The following is a 21,556-nucleotide window of genomic DNA, read 5'->3' as shown; positions in this document are numbered from 1 at the left end:
CCGGTTTCCAAGAAGCAAGTTTAGCCAGATGGTCTTTGAGGCAGGTGTGTGGGAACAGTGCCTCCGGAGTTGTGTAGTTCTGCCTGCACAGCCGCAACGGTCACCCTGCCTGCGGGCTGTGGCCCTCTGGAGTGGAGATAAACTGCCCAGGCTTTTGCAGCAGACGGATCTGGGTGTGCATCCCTGCGGTGCCTCCTCTCTGAGCCTCCGTGCTCTGATATCCGAAGTGGGCTTAGCACTGGCCATTTCACAGGACCCTTGAGCATCTGAGAGGACACTGGCAAAGTGCTTAGTGTTTGGTAGGCACACAGTAAGGGCTTCAGAACTGCTGGCTGATCCCGCTGCTTTAGTCCTTTGTGCGAAGCAGGTAGTCAACCCGTGTGTAAAAGAGAATCACATGGAGTGGATCCCACAGCTTCAATAGCATGCGGAGGAGAGATGCTGAAAATGCCCCGTATTTCCTGGGAAAGCTGTCCTTGATGAAACATTTAGTTTAGTTTGGTGTTTAGTTTGGCCCACATAGTCCACTCCAGCTAGAAAAATGTGTGGTTTAAAGGAGACGCCAGAGAGGATGGACTTGGATGGAGCTCCTCTGTAGGACCCACAGCTTCCTGAGGACCTTTTGCTGATAATGTACGTGGTCTGACAGGAACCAGACTGCCATTAAATGAATGGATAGGCATTGTGGCTTTCCACATGCTGCACCCGTAACCTGTTCAATCAATAGAACTGATTTGGTAAGTTAATAATAAGCACCTGGTCTGTGCCTGCCACTGTCTGGGTGCTAAGGAAAGTGGGCATGAGATGGGCATGCCCTTTGCCTTCACAGAGTTTAGCAAAGACTGGCATTTCAGCCTGAAATAGCAACAAAATATTGGTGGGGGGGTGTTATAAAGGGAAGTACAAGAGGCTGAGGAGACCACAGCAGGGACACCCAGCCTAGTCCTGGTGGGGGAGGAGGGAGGGGTTCTGTGGCAAAAGAGTGTGGCCCGTTGGAGAAACTGAAGGAAAGTCAGCATTGCAGGAGCCCAACCTCTGTGACCAAGTGTGGCTTCTCTGTGCAGTTAGAGCGAATCCTAGAGATGGTTAAGATGTTTTTGGCAGCCACGGTATGTGTGGCCTGTGGAGGGACCCGGGGGGGCTTAAAAAAGGACCAAGATACAGCTGTCAGCTGCATCTCCAGGTTCCCACCTGCTTGATGTTGGGTCACTGTGCTCCTGTGGGCCTCAGCTTGCTCATCTGAACAAAGGGGGTAAGGTCTCAGATTCGGCAGTGAAATCAGAGATAGGAGAGAGAGTATGTGAGCAGAGAACGAAAAGGGACACTCCAGACAGGGCACAGTGTGGGCAAAGGCAGGGGCACGGCTGAATCACAAAAATGCTCTACTCATGTGGACTATGGTGTCTTTTCCTCTTTTCTCTGCCTCAGCCTTTTTCTGAGATGCTAGAGTAGCCTGATAGAGAAGAGGGAAAAAGCCAAAACACTTGGCTTCAGCCCCCAAGGATTGTTTAAAGCATTAATAAAGCTCTCTTCATGTGTGGCTTTTTTTTCAAAAATTAATGGCATAGCGGGATTAATTTAGTTAAAAGGGTTTTTCGGTGCCCACTGCGGTGGTTAAGTGAGTAAGGGCATCCTGGGTGTGGCTCTGAGCAAACAAAGGCACAGGGCTCGTGGCCCTGCAGACGCAGCTGTCCCAGCAGAGCCACTGAAGGGGGAGCCAGGAGTGTCCACCACGAAGGTTATGAAGTATTGTTATTACAGATACGACATCATGAGTTTGCAGACCATTACAGCATTCAAAAGGATTTCCGTGATCTTTCGTTGGGTTTTCAGAACAGTCCTATGAGGAAGGCAGCCTGTTTCCCAAAGAGTAAACTGAGGATTATAGAGACTTGGAAGCTTCTTCAATGTCTTGTGGAGGAATGAAGAGGTCCTGTTCAAGCAGGGAGGGTAGATGGGCTGGTCTGCCTGGTAAGATAGTCACTGTCTGATTGAAATCTCTGTGTTTGTCTGTGTGTGTGTGTGCGCGTGTGTGTGTGTGTGTGTGTTTGTGTGTGTGTCTGTGTGTGTGTGTGTTAGATCAAACAGTAAAACAGTAAAGATGAGCAGAGAAGAAAGAGATCATTAAATAAAAATTACATTGGACTGAATTAGTTATTCTAATGGACAAATATGCAAAAAACTTGCTTCTTCCTGAGGATGGCATTCAGCCTACCTATAAGTATTTAGTTTATCTCGTTGCCTTTTTATGCAAAGGATTTGAGATGCCGAGAGTGATTTATCCTGCATATAGTGAAATCAGAGGGAAGTAGAATAGCAAGACTGAGGCTCAAGGAAGAGCAGAGACCAAACCTGCCAGTGATTTGGACCACTGTGGGTGTGCTTCTGGACATATGGTCCTGATTCAGAGCTTCTGTCATCCAGGGCAGAGAAGCAGACACTCTCAGTTAGGTCAAGTTCATGATCAGATAGGAAGAAGTGGGCCATTTTCTTTGGGGAAGAATTATTTTAAATTAAATTCTTAAAAAGTGTTTGTGAGCATGCAAGTGATACTGAGTTGTGACATCTTCCATGACATAACGATGCCAACTTAGCCCTGATTGCCTGTGTCTTGTAATGAACTTGGCCAAGACTGAATACCTGGAAACACATGATATGACATATGTGAATGTACCAGGCACATAGTAAGTGGCTAACAGATAGACGATAGTTCCCTTCCCCGAACTCAGGCTCTCTTTGAGGAGATGAAAATTCAGAATGGCAGGTAATCAACGACTGTTAACTGCATAACTTAACATATGTTATGCATAACATAACTTTTGTTCCTTGAACTGTGCAAGGTGTCATGAGCAGTTAAAAAATACGTATTTCATGATCCTGACCTTTCCATCTAAGTGAAAAATTGCACATACATGGAACGACTTAAAAATGACCAAAGGGTAAGTGTGGAATAGAGCACAGGTGTTAGAGAAGTTCAGGGAAGGGAGGGCTCAGCATTGGCAGAGGCAATAAGAGGTGCCCTCTTGGGGCTTAGGGGATGGCATGAGCTAGGTGTTGAGGGATTTGATTGGTGGAGACAAAGGAAGAACATGCAAGGCAGGTGGAACAGCAGGGTCAAGACCTGGGCTGGGGAATGAATGTTGTCAGAAGAGAGTGAGGAGTTTTACGTAGCTAAATCCGAGGGTGAGGATCTTGAAATAAATTTGAATGGCTGGGGGATTGGGGAATTCTACAAGGCTTTGGGAGTCAGGTAGAATGCACCCGAAGTGATGGAAATAGCCCATGGGTTCTAAGTCTGGCTTAAATGCAAATGGGGTATTTGATCTTGGACAAGTCAGTTCTCTGGGCCTCATATTCCTTTTCTTTACAGAGTTAGATTAGATAATTCAGCTCCTAGTTATAGGGTATTCTGACTTTATTCTGTGGGTAATAGGAAGCCTCTGGAAGTTCTTGAACTGGGAGGATGGTATAATAAAGGCCACATTATATATTACTGTGGATTCTGAAGCCAGACTATTTGGATTTGAATCCTAGCTGCTCCACTTGCTTGCTGTGTAATTTTGGCAAATCACTTATTTTCTCTATGCAGCCATTTTCTAACTTGTAAAATGGTAATAATAGTAATACTCCATAGGGTTTTTTTCCCTTGAGAATTAAATGACTTAATATATGTGAGATATTTAGAATAGTACCTGCGCATAGTATATGCTCTACGGGTTAGTGGTTATTATTCTTACTGCAAGATGGTGTATTAGTTAGCTTTGTTCCATGGCAAACAATCCAAAGTCTCAATGGTTTTCAGCAACACACATTTATTTCTTGCTCATGTTGCATGAGGGCCTGGATTGGCTGTAGCTTTGCCCCTGGCTGTTGTGAACAATGGGTCTGCTCCTTGTATCTCCTCACCTTGAGACACAGGCTGAAGGAGCAGAGGCTTGAAGCACAAATGCCTTTACGAGCTCCTGCTCAACTACGGCACATTTCATATCTGCTCATAACCATTGGCCAAAGCAAGTTGCATAATCAAGGCCTAAATTGATGGCGAGGAGCACAGTGTCAGTCTTTCCAGAGCAGATACGAGGATTAAATGTGAACAGCGTGGCACATTAGAGATGCTAATAAACACCTGTTAGAGCTGATAATGAGGTGGTCAGGAAGTTTAAGAGGTGAGTTTGAAAGAAAAGGCCTGCATCGTTTCCTAGGCTGAATTAGAGGTAGGATTGATCACCAAATTGAGGCGTCTCACTGGGCAGTTAGAACGGCATGGGGGTGAGAGGCAAGGCCCAGAGACAGAGATTAAGGACCCATGTACAAGAGGCACTGGTGGAAGATAGGAAAATGCAAGATATTCCAGCAACCAGTGGTTCTCAGCCCATGTGCTGCGAGCACAGTGGTGTACTGAAAAAATCCTGCGTAGATGCGCTGCTAAATTTTGATCAGCATTTAAAGTTTATGTTTACTACAACCAAGTCTACAAATTGTTCTAGTAACATCTATCAGGTGGATCCCTGAGCACTCACGAACAGAACAGTATGGAATAGAGTCTAATTTTTTTGTGAGGAAAAGGAAGCTCTTGTAATGGAAAGGGGACATCAGAAGCCTTTGCCCCTTGAGCACATAAGAGAACAGGGTCAGGGCAGTGGACGGCGCAGCGCCATGGTGCTGAAGAGTAAGCAAGTTCAATTAAGGAGACACTAAAGGCCCTCTGAGATGGACACAGTCACACTGTAGTTGGGATGACATGGTAGTGATTGCTGCTGACTCATTTGGTGGTGTTTTATGTCTTTAATCCCTTCAGGACTGCTGCAAATTTTTATACCATTTGTAACTATGTCCGGAACACAGAAAGGTTGAGATTCATTGCCATAGAGAGATGCAAAGACCAAATCCTAACTTTGCTCTTAGTGAGAAAAGACAACTCTGAATTGGTGGTTTAGGAAATGGAATGGGATCTAGGATACTTCACAGAGAGGCTGGTCTAGAAAACAAGAGTAAACAGGTAAAAGGAGGGAAGTGATGGCTATGGACATACGAAGTTTCCGCTTCCTACTCCTTCCTTGGGCCTGTGCCCCAGGTGCGCTCCCACTTGGGTAACTTCGGTTTGTCCACTTGACTGTGCACACTTGGAGGATTGGGACAACATCTACTTTTCCTCAGCATCTCCTCAGGAGCACTCTTATGCATTGGTGACTCATAGCAGGGACTCCATATTCTGTGAGTGGATGAATAAAAACTAGATTGCAAGCTGTGCATCTTTGCTGAGTGAGGTCTTAGACACTCTTGCAATTGACCTTAACAAATGTCCTATCCATGGATTTAGCATTTAGGTAGTTACCATCCAGAAGGAGATGAGGGTGGCATGAAGGGTTTCTGGAGGTAAAAAATAAAGACTTCCCAAGTGGTACTTTGGCAGTGGGGAGAAGGCAGATCTGGCATATTAATGGGCTTCACTGCATTTCACACTGAGAGCAAGCTTTTACAAGAGGAATCTTCCATATATATATGTTGAATCATTAAAGTACATGTTTCCCCAGGGTCTTGACTGAATAACTACTTGGTGTTAGAACTTGGGGTCAGTTCCATGGGAAAACTCCATGGATCTGATGCAGAATTGCATAAAGCAAATACGTGGCTGTTCGAGATTTTGTACCTGTCCCCAAGTTATGCTGCCATGTACTTTATATCAGACCATATTCATAGCCCCTTAGGGATTAAATCCGAAGCAAATATGTGATTTATACAACCTCAAAGTTGAAAGGAACCTTTTAAATTATGTAAATTTTTCAGTGTTTGTGCATTTGAGGCGGCAGAAAAGAGTGTCCATTGCTTCTTCCCCACCCCCAATCCCCCCTCTAGTGTAGGAATTGCAAGTACCCTCTCCTTGCCCACCTCCAGGGGCAGGGAGATCACCACTTCACACAGCAGCCTGCTTTACTCTTGGACAGCTCTGTTGTTGGAAAGTCTTTTGTATGCAGAGGGGAGAGTCTGCCTTTTGCCCTCAGAATTTTTCACGGGTTTCTTCCTCTTCCACAGTGATATTCCTAGAGGCTCTGGACGATATTTCTCAGTTACTTAGGACCTTCTCTCTTCCAAAATAGCCCCAGTTCTTTACTGCAATTTCCAAGTACAGTGTTTGGATTTTTCTCTCCTTTTTTCTCTTTTTTCCCTTTCTTTTCTGCTTTTTTTTTCTTTTTGCTGTCCTTTATATCTGAGCATGTAGAACAAAATGGATCCAAAATAAAACTTTAATTATTGGGCACCTTTTAAACTGGTTTAAATACTTTCTGGGTCCATAGACTCCTTTGAGAAACTGATAAAAGCAATGGAAACTTTTCCCTGCTTCCTCAAATGCACAGACACAGAACATTCAGCATAAAGCATTGGGCTTCATAGGCTGGTATTCACTGTGTCGTGATCTTTTACTTATCTTAAGTAATCCTGTGAGTTGGGTACTTTGATTAGCTCCACTAATAGAAAAAACAAAAAAAACCCAAAAAACAGCTGAAACACAGAGATTAAGTTATTGCCGCAGGTCACCCAGCTAAGAAGCTGTGTGGGAACAAGCTGTAGTCTCTGGGGTGAAGGATCTCATGGTCTCATGCGGGAAATGGACATATAAAAATGAGCCAAAAGATGAAGTTCTGTGCAGTTGTGAAACAATGCTAATAAGGGTGCAAGCCTTACACTTTAGGAACTCCAGGAGGTAAGCACATGTTCCTGGAAGCAGGACACTGCCCCTGACAAGGTGAGCTGGAAATCAATGGGCAGAGCAGGTGTGGCAAGAAATCCAGGTAGCAGATGCCACAGACAAAGGCACGGGGTGTGAAAGTGCAGCTCAGAGAGCCAGAATATGGTGTGAGTATACGAGTATAGCGCAAGGCCAGGAGAGGGCAGGGGTCAGGCCAGAAAGAGCCTGGGAGGGCATACTTTGTCCTATGTGTGAGGACAAGCTGGTGAAGGGTTTAAGGAGAGGCACGACATAGTTGCATTTGTGACCAGAAAGGTCACTGGCTGTCGTGTGGAGGGGACAAGGCAGGCAGCAGGGAGACAGGTGGGGAAGGCTGACCTGGAGCAGGTGCTGTGCGAGGTGGAAATCAGCAGGGGGTATGAGGACACTTCTGGAGCAGATGCAACAAGATCTGCAAAAGAGTTGGGTTTGGGGTGTGAGAGGTTAGAGAGAAGCTGAAGATGGAACTGGGCATTTGAATGAGATTTATCTCCCCACAATGGGAAGAGTTTAAAAATCAGGCACTAAGCTCTGTCCACACATTAATTCATTTAACTTTCAAAACCACTCTCTGCATTATAGATGGAACACTGAAGCACAGAGAGGTAAACGTGCCTAAGGCACAAGGATAGTAAGTGTGGGACCCGATTAGAACTCAGGCGTTCTGGCCTCTACTACCATGTCCTTAACCAGCAGACAGCACTGCCTCTTTGTTAAATGAGTATTGAATGAGATAATAGGTGTAGAAGCATCTGGCTTACAGGAGGCATTGTCAGTGTTTATCAGGTGAACAGGGCTCTGCCTTTAATGTCTTACTACTGGAGAGCCCTTTGCAACTTCCAGAGCCCTTTAATCTGCCTTACTCCCTTTTGGCCACAGTCGCAACAATCCTATCAGAAGGACCAGTGAGGTGCGTGGCATTGGGAACGGGCTTGAGATGTATGGTCTATTCCTGCTTATTCCCGTTTTTCAAAGGAAGGAACTGAGGCTCAGACATCTTAACTAGGTAGAGTGAGGAGAACACCGGGATAACTACCACGGGACGCTGGGCTGTCACTCTGTAGGTACCAGGTGGTACTAGGTTCATATCTGACTCCACCATCTCCTGGCTGTGTGATCTTGAGCAAAATCACTTCCCTTCTCGGAGTTTCCTTATTTGTAGCAATGATACCCACTTCTTAAGGTGACTTCAGAATTAAAAATGAAAACCCATGTAATGCAGAAATGATACTTAGTGTGTACTCAGGAATGTGGTTTTCTTGAAGGCAAAGGATTTCTATTCAGATTGCTTTATATAAGGTAAAAGGCAGAGACAAAAAAATACAGAAATGGGTCTACACATATATACAGATTTAGCTAGCATCATCCTTCTATAGGGAGCCTGAAGACCTTGCCCACTCCTGGGGTCGTGACAGAGGTGTGTTATTTTAACGCCAGATACTCCGTCAGGGAATATTTCCTGAATGTCTGTCAGGGACAATGGAGCTTGAAATCTCGCTGTTAAAATTGCAGTTGTCATGGAAATGGGCCTGAGCTCACAGAAGAGACCTGCAGTCCATGGGGACCGCCTGTATTTCTGATTCATGAAGGAGGAAAATGCCACTGTGTCCCTGACCCACGCGGGTGGGAACCAATGTGTGCTCGTTATATTCAGTCTCAGGCCTGTTGCCACTTCCAGGGTTGCTTTCCTGAAAAGTGTGGCAAAGCTCCACCGGCTGACAGGCCGTCCGCTGAGGCAGAACCAAAGGCAAACGGGCTGCGTTTCTGTGAATAAAGACGAGTGTGCAGCTGCACTGCAGACAGCACTTGCCACTCACTGCAAGGAGGCTGGTTGGGCGATCTGTGAGGGGAGCCAGGGAGGAAGGGGGCTCTGGTCAGTAAAGGTAGGAACAGAGTCCTGGGTTTATGAAGTATTTGAGCTGGAAAATCTCTCAGACAGCCATCACCGTGGCTGTGACTCCCAGCACAGCATTTGGATGGTGTATCAATTCGCTTTGATGCAGTAATGCCACGTAACAAACAACCCTGTAATTCTGTGGCTTACAGTAACAAATAGTTGTTTGTTGTCCACAGGTCTGTGGGTGGCAGAGGCTTAGGAGGGCTTAGCTAGATTTGTCTTTAGGCTTCTTTTTGGGTCAGGCATGCTCCTCATAGCGTCTCATTCTGGGACTCAGACTGAAGGAGACACCGTTCCTTGGGTCCTGTGGTTTTCATGGTGGAGGATGGACTCTCAAGAAATGGAGCTGGAACCCACCTGCCTCTTAAAAGCTTGTGCTCAGACTGGTGCAGTCACATCCACTCTCATTCTGTTGGTCAAAGCAACTCAAGTAGGCACACCCACAGTCAGTGCGGCTGGGAGAGCCCTGCACCCACATCAGAGCATGGCAAGGGTGGGAAGGCAGGAAAGGTTGTGAAAGAAATAACACAATCTACCACAGAGGGTCTCCATCAAGAATATCCTAGATGTTTGTTAATAACAAATTCCTGGCCCATAAACTAGATCTGGCAAATGAAAATCTTTACAAAAGCACCTGGATTGGAGTTTTTAGCAGACAATTCCAGTGGATTTTCAGGATTATCTAGGCTCTGGTGCCATGTTGTGAGTTGTACTTGCATGAGTGAGGGGTGTGCCTACCTTTCCTATTGAATGTTTGAGTTGCAGCGTGAGCCTTAATGTCAGTGACTTGTAGAGTCTGAAGGACTAATAACTTTCAGAACTCACCTTGACATCTCCTCGCCTTACGAGAAAGCCGTTTCACCTGCACTCAATGCATGGGCAAGCACATTTCTACCAAATGCGGCTTCCCTTATCTTTTTGAGACTCGTTTTCACGCTTGCCCTTTGGAGAGGAAGATATTCTTCATCTTTCCAGGAGTAACTTTTCATTTCGTTTCTCTGAGCCCCTTCCCACGGATAAATCAGGCAGCCTCATCAGAATCTGTGTGCACTTGCAGCCCCCGGATGAAGCTGCCCTTTTCGTGTGAAGGCCAGACCTCTGAGATCCGTTTTTGGCACTCACTCATTCACTGACCCCAGATTCCGATGTGTGTATTAGTGAAGCATTGTAGGAGAGGGGACATGGGACTGTCACGTGCCCTCCCCACAACTTCCTGGGTGGGATAATTAAAGTATTGATAGGGTAGCACTCAGAGTGAAATGTATTTGAAACCAAGTACATACATTGTGAAACATAATCTGTGATTGTTTTTGTTCCGTGGCAATGTAAAGATTACAGATATGTCTGTGAGCTGAGAAAGAAAAGCAGTGAGGAACTCCAAGCCTGGGTGAGGTAGGAGGAAGAGGGATCTTCAGGGTCCCAGGGTTTGGAGAAACCTCGCTGTCCCAGTGCCCAGTGGTGTTTCAGGACCACGGACAGCACAACATTCCCCTTCGCTTTCCTCATTTACAGCGTGGAACCTGGAAACTGCAGAACACTGCTGTGTATATACTATTTATTTTGCTGGACTGTTCTCCTTCTCCTCCGTTTTTCGGCTTCATGAACTTCTCATATTTCAGAACCCGGATCAAACATCTTCTCCTTGATGATGTAGTCACTGCCTTTCTCTGTCTCTGTAATAACAGCTTTTGTTCTCTGCTGTTTTTCAGATAGCCAAGGTTGCTAAACTAGTGATTTTGGGGTAAGTTGTTGATTTGATGAGAGTAGCACCTCTGTTTTCTTCCGAGGCTCCCCAGACCGTAATGAGTTTTCTATTCCTCTGACTTTGCATTGGAAACGACCGACTTTATTCCCGCCACGCAGGAAAGGAGGGAGAACAGAATGCGGGGAGGCGTCATGCTTCACTCAGGGACAGACAGTGATGCAAAAGATGCGCTGTGATCCAGACCCTCCCTCCTAGTTGAGGCTGACTGTTGTTTATTTTGCTGTTGTGTGGGTAAGAATGTCTGAAGCTTTAAAGGCTCATTTTTGTAAGCGGCGCTCAACATAGCAGTTAATGTTTGTGAAGAGAGCAAAGGCATCCCGCCAACACCAGCTCTTTCCTCCCGGTTGGGCTGGAGTGGAGATGAATGGTAGGTTTGGAGAAGAAGGCCTTCCCTTCTCTGGGATACTCCTCTGACTCCCAGGATATTTGGCAATAGAGAAGTGATGACGGCCCAGCACCGAGGTTTAGGTGGGCCCCTTGTGAGAAGGCCTTCCAGCCTCATCTGTATTAGACAGGCTTTGCATTAAGCAGGCTTCTATTCCCAAACCACAGGGTTAGGCTTTCAGGGAATTCTAAAAGCAGAGAAGAGAGGTTTCTGATCTGTCAGTCTACTCTTTCCTCCTTTTTTCTTTATTTCTCCCCTCACCCTTTCCTCCCTTTCGTTCTTCCCTCTTTCCTTCATATTCCCTTCCCTTTTATCACTCCTTTATCTCACTTTCCTTTTCTCTCCTCACTCCCTCTGCCATTTCAAACACTCTCTTTTTCTCCCTCCCTCTCTCCTTGCCTCCTGGCTGTCACCCGCTCTCCTCCCACTCAGCAAACACTTGTTAAAAACTGTGTAAGGTTTATGCCTGGTCCCTGGGGATTTGGAGATGACTCACACAGGGCTGTCCTGGCCGTGGAGGGGTGTCCAGCCCAGCAGGAGACAGGCACTTGAACAGTGACCAAGGTGTGATGAGTATCGTTGGGGAGATGTGTGCAAGGGGCCACGGGGACATAGGGAGGCACCTCAGGTCAAGAACTACCAGAAAGATCTACCTTGTGGAGAGTTTGGTATTTTGCTTTCCCACCTAACATTTTATGGTCTAGCGCTGTTGTTTAGCCTTAAATATTCCTGGGGAATATTTTAGTAGCTGTATGTCACCCCATTAGTGGCGTGGTTGCAAGATTGTCAGTAATTCTGGTTCACCTCTTTGTGTATAATTCTTTGACTCTGTTTGGGATATTTTCCTGAAGACAAATTCTCAGCATTAGATTTCTAGGTCAAAAGTCGTGGACAATTTTAAGACCCTTGATACATTTTGTAAACGTGGCCGACACTTACTCTTATTGAGAAATCCCCGCTTGGAGGAAAATGTAAAGGTTATCAGTTTCTCTTCTTCCACTTCTGCCCAGTTTTTGGGTGATGCTTCAGTTCAGAAACTTTTGTAGGTTTGAGTTCTTCCGTGATGAAAGCCCTTTCATTAGCGTCGACACCAGCCTAGCCTCGCCCACTGCTCGTGGCATTAGAGTCCCCATGAGCCAGCACCTGCTTGCCTCTCCAGCTTGCCCACCCTGAGGTCGTACTTCCGCCGAGGAAACCACTTACAGACCCCCAAGCACACCAGGCTCCCCCAAACCCCGTACCTTTACCCCACCATTCCCTCTCTCTGCAATCTCTTCTCTCCTTTGCCATGTGGTGGATTCCTACTCATTCTTCAAGCTCAGCATAAGCATGATTCCCCTGGAAGGGCTGGAGTGGAGGCCTCCTCTGCTCCCACCACCCCTCTGTCCCAGCCCTTCCCACACTGGAGTGCAAAGGTCTGATTATGACTCAGTCTCCCCCACTGGCCTGAGACCTCCTTAAGAACAAAAACTATTTCTTTTAGCTGCACATATTCTTTCCTTAAGCAAATATTTATTGTAGTTCCTGCTACAGAAAATGGCACAGAATAAACAATGTGTAACTCTGCTGAGTAGTTGGTGGGCCTGGGCAAAGCGCTTTATATGTGTACCCCATGGGGTTCTCCCACAGCCCTGTGAGGCAGGGACAGTTATCCCCAATTTCTAGATGAGGAAACTGAGGCTTGGAGAGGTTAAGTCATGTGGATAGCAAATGGGCAAGAATCGGAAGCTGCATCTGTCCGACTCTGGACATTTTGTTGTTATACAACACTGATCCAAGGACGTGAGCCAGGCTGAGCATAAGTCTCTTTAGGTCACTGCTGTCACCCTGGAAGGAATGGGCGGTCTCTGGCATAACCTTGCTGTTTGATTTTTGTTGAATTTTTAATGAGATAGTTCATTTTCTTTCAAGGTATTTAAACAGTGAATTTTGTACAGAGTTTGCCATTGTTCATATCTGTCGACTGTGGGCTCCTCATGGTAATCCTGGGAGAGGCAGGGTATTTTTTTTCTTTTAAATGTGTGACTTTTATTAAATTCTTAAAAGTTATGTATCATAAAATTCACTGTTTTGGGAGGGGATGGATGGTTCTTTAGGCTTTCACACTCACTTCCTGCATGAAGAGAGGGAACCCTGGAGAGCTAGGTCCTCAGGTTCTCTCTAAATTGCATCTGATTATGGGGTGTCATGGATTCTACAGGGTGAACATGTTTATAAATATGACAAAAGTGTGTTTGCTGGAGCGAATGCTGGACAGGAAGTTAGGAGACCTTGGGTCTAACCTCCACGCATGTTGGTTGTGTGAATTTGACAGTTCAACTCATCTCGAGCCCCATTTCCATCTGAGGTTGACTAGACCTCACATTCCACAAGAACCACTCAGCACAAACAGGCGTGGAGAGCGTCACTGCCTTAAAGCACATTTCCTAAGGTGTCTTCTCAGGAGGAGTCTCTTTGTCAAATGTCTCACAAAATGAAAGGGTCTAAATTTGGAAATGATCAAACTCAGTTCCCCTCTTGAATATTCACATTATACATCAGCAGAGTAAAGGATGTGGGAATTCCTGACATAAAAACGATCTTTGCTTCTCTTTCACCCAGAATTTTCTAAACTCACTACACCTGGGAATCTCCTTTGGGCTCAGCCTCTAATAAAACCCCTCTGGGCTAGAGTTCCAAAGAACACGGTTTTGAAAGTGCCAATTAAAAGGCAAACACAGTACTAACTTTAAGGGAGAAAAGAAAAAAGTCACATCAGCTCTTGCCTTCTGGTGGGCTTATTTTTTAGAAACACGCTGGCCCCTGAGAACAGAAAGAGCCGGGACCCTGGCGGTAGCTGCCCACAATATCTGCTGGTAGTTGGTAGGGAGGGGCATGGATTTGAACATCTGATTCTGGGAAGGGCAGAGCAGGGTGGGGCTGATCTTCTGGCGTGCAGCACATTAAATACCACCTTTCAGGATTAGCCTGAAAAGCCCTCTATTAAATGTGACAAGGCAGACGGCTGCCTGTGGGAGGCCATGTTCCAGAAGCCAGGCACCAGCTGCCGATGACTCACATTTTCCTGCTTTCTGGTGCCCGGGGAAACCTGCACACCAGCGTGTCTCTGCTTCTGGATATGCAGAGCCCATGCCTCTTTCCCTAGGTCCTGGCTTCTGTCTTATGGCTAAGAGGGAGGTTGTTGGCCCTGGGAGTGACTGAGCTTGAAGCCCCTTCCTCCAGAGACCCTTCTCCTCGAGAACAGGACATACTTCTCTTCCTTGGCTCATGGCTCATAGTTCTTTGTCTTACGGCTGTGATGCCTTTTCTCTCCATCTTCACCCATTCATCCTTCAGTAATCAGTTCAGGCATCCATCCATCCATCCATCCATCCTGCCAGGCTGTGTCCAAAGTATCAGAGATGCAGCAATGAAGAAAACAGATGAAATCTCTGCCCCCGTGGAGCTAAGTCTCTTAAGGAACTGCAGGGAGAACTCTAGGAGGTGCCATCCATCCACAGCAACGTGTCTGTGATTGGTCCCCTGTGAGCTGTGCCTGACACAGCCAGCGGGGTAACACGCCACAGCTCTGATGTCAGTGGGACAAGTCACATTTTTAAACAAACTTGTAAATAGAGACTACGTCAGATATACTATATTAAGTACTATGTAAACATAAAGTGGGTAAGAGGTGAGGGGTCTGCAGGCAGGGCAGCGGTGTAAGGTGTCCCAAACAGGGCAGCCAAGGGGAGGGCTGTCGGGTAAGTGACACTGAGCAGAGACCTGAAGCAAATGAGAGAGTGAATTTTGCCTACATAGTAGGATTCCAGATAAAATAGGGTCTCGCTGACTTGGCTTTCACTCTGGGGAAAATATACTGCGGCAAGAGCCCACTGGAGGGTTCTGAGCCGCAGGCTGCGTGCTCTGTGTCTGCTCAGCAAGCCTTGCCCGATTCCTGAGTTTGGGTGAAACGCTTCTTTTCCAGGCTTGTGCAGCATCCTCTGCCTTCCTCTCGTGGTCAATGCCGTGGGACCGCTGGCACCGATCTGAGGCACATTCTGGGATAGAGGGTTCCTAAGAGGGTCCTGGTGGGATCAAGCCCCAGTTGCTCACAGTGTTAGCCAGATCAGTGCCTGCCTCCCTCACTCCACTTCGTGGAATCACCTCCCAGAATCACTGCTTGCGTCTAAATCCTTGTCTCAGGCTCTGACTCCAGGGGAACCCATGCAAGGCGCTCCTTCTGAGGTGGCTACCCTGAGTCGTTGCTGTCTGTTTCCTGTCTGTCTTCCTGCCCAAAGGGTGGGGCTTAAGGGCAGAAGCTGTGTTTTATCTATCACCCCATCTCCAGCTAGGAGATAATACAAATAGTAAATATGCACGTGGCAAAAAAGTTCTCAGCCTCCAAGAAATGCAAATTAACAAATATTAATGATAACCAAGGGTGTTTTGGTGGTCTCGGGATGGCAAATTGGGGAGGTACTTTTGGAAAGCAATCTGGTCATATTTATCAAGGGCTGAAAGCAAGGTTTATACTGTTTGACTCAGTTGTCACGTTTCTGAGAATTTAGCCTAACAAATAGTACAAATTCAGGGAAAAGCTTTGTGCATAAAGATGTTCATTATAGCAATATGTATCATTGTGAAACATTGAAAAGGACAGTGGGGGAAATCAACAATCTATTGTGCATCCATAAAGTGGAATATTTTGTAGCCACTTAAAAATTATGGTTATGGTAAAATGCAAAAAAGGGCACAATCGTGTTTTCTTTTTAGCTCCTAGAATTTGCTACATCCCTTGCTGCCTCTGGGACCTGGCACACCATTTCTCTGCCCAGACACTCAGCACTCACCATACTGGCCTTCTCCCCCACCCTTTGTTTGGTCCAGCTTATCTAGAATTATCTTCTCGATCTGAGCTTGCCTTACCTGACCTTTAATAAGGTTGGCAGCCCTTTTACTTTGTGGCCATGGTGGGCACCCTATACTTCTCCTCTTTTGGAACCCCACCTACTCCCAGGATTTGTTAAACCTCTGTCTCTCCCTCCTCAGCTCCACGAGAGCTCATTCTACCCTGGCTCATCAGGGCCTGGCCCTGGGCTTGGAGCCGAGGCAATCGGCTGGTATCTAATGGGTGCACGGGTGAGTGAATGGCTATGTGTGCTAGGATCACAAGTATGGAAAATAGAGGGAAATCGGAGAAAAACATCAGAACATTGATTGGAGTTTTTCTGGGGGAGTTGCATTTATTTTTTGGTCATTTCACTGTCTTTTAAAATGTCTCTAAATTGAGTTTTATTATATTCAACAGTTAGAGATTATGTACTAAAGTATTTATAGGTGAAATTATATGATATTTGGGATTTGCTTTATAATATCTCAGCAAAAACAAAGCCAAAGTGTTTGGAGGGGAAAGAGGTGAAAGGAGAATGGTGAAGTATTTAAAGAATCTGGGTGAAGGTTCTCAGGGGGCTTTTTAATACCATTTCTTTACTTTAGAAAAGAGTTGAGAATTTTTATGTTAAAAGTTAGAAAGAAAAAACACATTTCCTCGCTCTTCTCTAATGACATTTACTACTTTGCTTGGCTTTTCAGAGTGACCGACTCCTCATCAAGGGTGGACGAATCATCAACGATGACCAGTCCTTCTATGCCGACGTCTACCTGGAAGATGGACTCATAAAGTGGGTTGACCAAACAGACCTTTTAAGAAACCCGTCTCCCTAGGCTGCCGGGCCCTTAGAGGGAATGGAAGGCTGGCATTCTGCCAGCTCTTGTGACTCTCAGGGATGGAGAGATGTGGGGAGGTGCAAACCATGGCTGTAGAAGGGGCTCGTGTTTGTTGAGCGCCCCGTGACCACACCAGGCTCCCTGCCACGGCGCTCACGCAGGCCATGATGCCCACAGAGGCTGTGAAGTACACATGCTGGCCCCTCTTCTGTTCTTGGGAGGGGGGACCATGGGGTTAAGTGGCTCTCCCACGTTGCAGAATGAGTTAGGGGCAAGGCCTCGATTCCAACCTAGCTCATCTGACTGATTCACAGCTCTTTTTTCTACCTGCCCAGAATTTCTGGAATTGGGTGGAGGGGGCTGGGAGAGAAGGAGTCATGTTTAGCCCCCAGGCAGAGCCTTGGCATTTAAAGGGAAGACATGCCTTGGGACTGGAGCTCTCCTTTGCCTTTTCCCCATTGGCTGCCCCTTCAGCCCTGCTAGGACATCCCAAGTGTGTTAGTCTATCTGGGCTGCCATAACACAATACCCCAGATGGCGTGGCCTACACAACAGAAGTTTATTTCTCCCAGTTCTGGAGGCTGAAGGCCAGGATCAAGGTGCCAGCAGGATGGTTTCTCCTGAGGCCTTTATCCCTGGCTTGCAGACAGCCGTCTTCTTGCTGTGTGCTCACGTGGCCTTTGCTCTGTGTGTGTGCCTCCAGTTTCTCTTCCTCTTATAAGGACGTCAGCCCTATTGCATTAGGACCCCCGACCTAGCAGCCTCATTTTAACTTAATTACCTCTTTAAACACCTTATCTCCAAGCACAGTCACATTCGGAGGTATTGGGGCTTCAGTATGTGGATTTGGGGGACACAATTCAGTCCATAACACCAGACAGTGGTTTTTACGTGGTTTCCACATTTTACCATCTGCTGCTCGGCTTCTTCTTCTGAAGTCTGGAAGAGTAGAGTCAGAGACCATCTCAGGATCCAGCTTGGGCAGCTGGCACTGGAAGGAAAGGCAGAGGGGGTGTGAGCAAGGCCAAGTTCAAACAGGAATGGGGTCTATTGGTGGGCCCACCCCGGGGCCATGTATGCTCTGATGATGATGATGATGGTGGTGAGGAGGAGAAGGAGGAAGAGGGAAGAGGAGGGGGAGGAGGAGGGGGAGGAGGAGGAGGAGGAGAAGGAGGAAGAGGGAAGAGGAGGGGAGGGGGAGGAGGAGGAGGAGGAAGAGGGAAGAGGAGGAGAAGGAGGAAGAGGGAAGAGGAGGGGAGGAGGAGGAGGAGGAGGGGGAGGAGGAGGAGGGGGAGGAGGAGGAAGAGGAAGAGGGAAGAGGAGGGGGAGGAGGAGAAGGAGGAAGAGGAAAGAGGAGGGGGAGGAGGAGGGGGAGGAGGAGAAGGAGGAAGAGGGAAGAGGAGGGGGAGGAGGGGGAGGAGGAGGAGGAAGAGGGAAGAGGGGGAGGAGGAGAAGGAGGAAGAGGGAAGAGGAGGGGGAGAAGGAGGAAGAGGGAAGAGGAGGGGGAGGAGGAGGAGGAGGAAGAGGGAAGAGGAGGGGGAGGAGGAGAAGGAGGAAGAGGGAAGAGGAGGGGGAGGAGGAGGAGGGGAAGGAGGAGGAGGAGGGGGAGGAGGAGGAGGAGGAGGAGAAGGAGGAAGAGGAGGCAGCGGTTATGGATTGTCATGCGCATTAACAGACCATCTGTGCAAAGGCCCTGTGAAGAGGAGGTGCTCAAGGCAGCACTGAGCCCTTCCCTACCTCCCTCTGCCTGCCCCCACCCCTAGTCGTGGATGCATCTGACCATTTCTGGTCCAACTCAGGCCTCACCTCCTCCAGTTCATTCCCCCCCCCCCCCCCCGCCCAGCTCACTCCTTCCAGCCACACTGAAAACTTGGTGTTTGCAGAACTTGCCAAGCACCCTCACCTGGGAACAACCTTGCACCCATAAATTCTCCGCCTGAAATGCCTTGCCCCTCCCCCCATTCTCGTTTCATGCCCCTGCCCCCCAACTCCCGTTTGTCCTATGGGCCCAGCTTGTGTGGCTCCTCCTCCAGGAAGCCTTCCGGAGCCCAGGCTCTTCCTCTGTACTGGCTACCGCTCCCTCTGTGCTGGCCGCCTCTCCCCCCTTGGTTGTGCATTTGCCCCTGACGAGGGGTCTTGCCTTATTGCCTCCCAGCCAGGGACCTGGCACAGTGCCAAGGATGGATGGGACCCTGGAGTGTTGAAGCGAGTGTAATATACAAACACTGACACATCAGATGGTGGGGACCTCGATCTCAGCCACGGTACAGCCTGGAACCAGAAAGGAGATAAAGGCAGATGGTGGGGTGGGGTGTGGTGAGATGCATGATCAAGTGAGGTTTCTAAGTCACCACTGCTTAGATAAGGCACAACCAATCGGTGCTGAGCTCCCCGCTTATGTGGGGCCTCTGGGGTCCTGGGGACAGAGACGCGGAGAACCCTTTCATGGGACCACCATTCCCACCAGCGACACACAATTGGAGGTTGGAAGGCTTACAATCCAGGACATCGGCAGATGGAGCAAGTGCTCATCGGTCGGGTTGCATTTATTAAATGTTTGCTGTATGTGTGAACACCTGGAGACTTAGGACTTAAGCCACCCAGGGTATTCAGGAAATAGGCAGTTTCCATAAATTCAATATTTGCCCACTCCTCTTAGTGGGAGACGCCTTTTACTTTTAACCCTGTTGCTGAAAAGCTTTCTAAGCGCTGGTGCTGCTTTTCCTGCCTGATTAAGCAGAGCGAGTGTCTGTGTCTGAATGCCTTGCAGGGTCTTCAGATGGTCACGTGGGGCACGGGGAGGTGTGGAAGGGGGGGAGAGCCTGAGGGACCGCTTGGCATGAGGAGGCTCGGTTATTTCCCTTCACTTTGATTAAACCCCAAGAATCCTTTCATTGTGTGGCCATTCGCCAAGTTTTACTAAAAGCTATTCAGCTGGGTTTGTGCAGAATCCGTTATGATTCATCGAGGGCTCCATCCAATTGGCTAAGCATTGGAGAATCAAATGCTGCTGGCGCAGGACTTTTTTCTGAGTGGTGGTGAGGGTGGCGTTGGGGTAAGGGCAGGTGTCTGCTTCTCCGGCTTCCTTTCTCTCTTCCCTTTCCTTCCATGCACACTGCCGCTGAGAACCATTCAGGGAATCTTCCTCCTAATTCATGGGGGGCGGGGTTCCATTTAGTGTAATCCCAGTTTGGGAAGAATCTGCTGCTTCTGCAGAAGGGAAGCAGGGAGACGGCCGAGCTTGGTGGGCAGAGCCTGGTACTAGACTTGGGGACGCTGGGCTTGAATCCAGATCCAACGCTGACTTGCTGTGTGGCCTTCGATAAGTCACCGCCCCGCCCCGGGTTCCGTTTTCCTCTTTTGCAGAATGTGAATACTTCCTCCCTCACAGGTTGTTGGCAGGGGATTAGAGAGGGTTTGTTAATAGGCGATGATCTGCCTGCTAAGAGTGGCCCTGGACTGGAGAACTTGTGGCACCGCAGTGTGGCGGCTGAGTCACAGACCGGGATCAGATGGGGCTGTGACTCCACTGGTTCCCACTGGAGGGCTGTGCCGAGCGTCTGCGCATGCCCATTCTGATTGGGCTGAGCCCCTTCCTTTGCCAGTGCTACGCATTCTGAACATTCCCCCCCCCCCCCCCGCCCCCGTCTTCTTTAGAAGCTAGTGTGAGTGAAAATGAGACCGTCGGTGAAGGGCTTATCAGAAGAGAATCCTATAGTTGGTGCTCAATAGCGATTCACTGCCCTTGTTGTAAAGCTTGGGGGTGACTTCTGTGAATCCCCTTCCCTTCAGCTCCTGGCACATGGCCATGAGCTTGGAGATGGACGCTGGGAAGATTGGACCAGGCAGGATTCTGTACATGACGATGGGAATTACAGAGGGAGTAGGGTGGCGATTAGAAGCAGCAGCGGCCGCAGTTGTAGTGCTGGTGGAATTGGCAGAAATGCTGACATTTCCTGGGGGCTCGCCGTGGCCCTGGCACTGCGCTTGGACTAGACCAGTTTCTGGTTTCAGGGTAGACAGTGTGCGATGCTCCAGTTCTGTGGAAGAGCCCCAGGTAGAGCCCCGTCACTCCTGTGCCCCGACGTGCCTGGACCAGCCGGCCCAGGAGTCCAGAAAAGCAAGGAGCTTTCGCACCTGCGTGTGGATTCTGTTTGGGGCCTGACGTTGCGGTCACTGAAGGAATATTTTCCTATGTCTTCATTACTGGTGTTTTTAGGTAACTTAGAAAAACTAATATTGGGGCCACATCCCAGGAGTTTAGAACAACTGGATTTCTTTTTTAAATAAAAATTGCTCGTGGTCAGATGTGGTGGTCTCAGCCGGGCACTGACCGTGGAGCTGTTGAATCTGTCCTGGTCTGGCTGAGCCTCCCTCAGCCCACCCTGGTGAGGGATGCGTCTCCTGACCCTGGTTCCAACACATAAGACACAGCTGACACCGCAGGGGCAAGGCTTTGAAATTCCTAGGCTCTTCTGTCTCCTTTCCCAGCTTTTGGAATTTGCCCTCCTCCTAGAGGAAGTTTCCAGGCACCAAGCACGTGGGGAAACAAAAGTGTTGGTCAGCCTGCCTAGGAAAGCTCTGCCACCCGCCGTGTGATTCCCTCATGGCGGGTTTTACGGGGGCTTAAGAAGCTTTCCCGAGGCTGGTGCTCATGACTGTTTCAAATGAGAACCCAGGTTGCCTGTCAGTATCAGTTTGCCGGGGGCTGACATAACAAAGTCCACAGACTCGGAGGTTTAAACAACAGATATTTGTTTCTCACGGTTCTGAAGGCTGGATGTCTGAGATCAGGGTGTGGGCAAGTTGGTTTCTTCTGAGGCCTCTCTCCTTGGCTTATAGACGGCTGTCTTCTCCTTGTGTCCTCACATAGTCCCCTCTCTGCATGTCTGTGTCCTAATCTCCTCTTCTCATAAAGACACCAGTCAGATTGGGTCAGGGTCCACCCTAACAGCCTCGTTTTAACTTAATGACCCCTTTAAAGGCCTTCTCTCCAAATTCAGTCACATTGTGAAGGGCTAGGGGGTTAGGACTTGAAAATATGGACTTTGGGGAGTCACAGCTCACCTCACAGCC

The 21,556-nt window shown here is 48.1% G+C and overlaps 1 protein-coding gene across 1 annotated transcript in view; it reads left to right on the top strand.

Moving 5' to 3' along the window:
* CRMP1 (collapsin response mediator protein 1) overlaps positions 1-21,556 on the top strand; it is a 65,742-nt gene that overhangs the window by 6,119 nt on the left and 38,067 nt on the right. The window contains exon 2 of the mRNA XM_059923354.1: positions 16,346-16,434. Coding sequence (XP_059779337.1) covers positions 16,346-16,434 — 89 coding nt within the window. The remainder of the gene's footprint in view (positions 1-16,345; positions 16,435-21,556) is intronic.

The sequence above is a fragment of the Balaenoptera ricei genome, chromosome 5, assembly GCF_028023285.1.
Source record: "Balaenoptera ricei isolate mBalRic1 chromosome 5, mBalRic1.hap2, whole genome shotgun sequence".
Lineage (NCBI taxonomy): Eukaryota > Metazoa > Chordata > Mammalia > Artiodactyla > Balaenopteridae > Balaenoptera > Balaenoptera ricei.
Note: the sequence above shows the minus strand (reverse complement) of the source record. Positions and strands in the feature narration are given on the sequence as shown.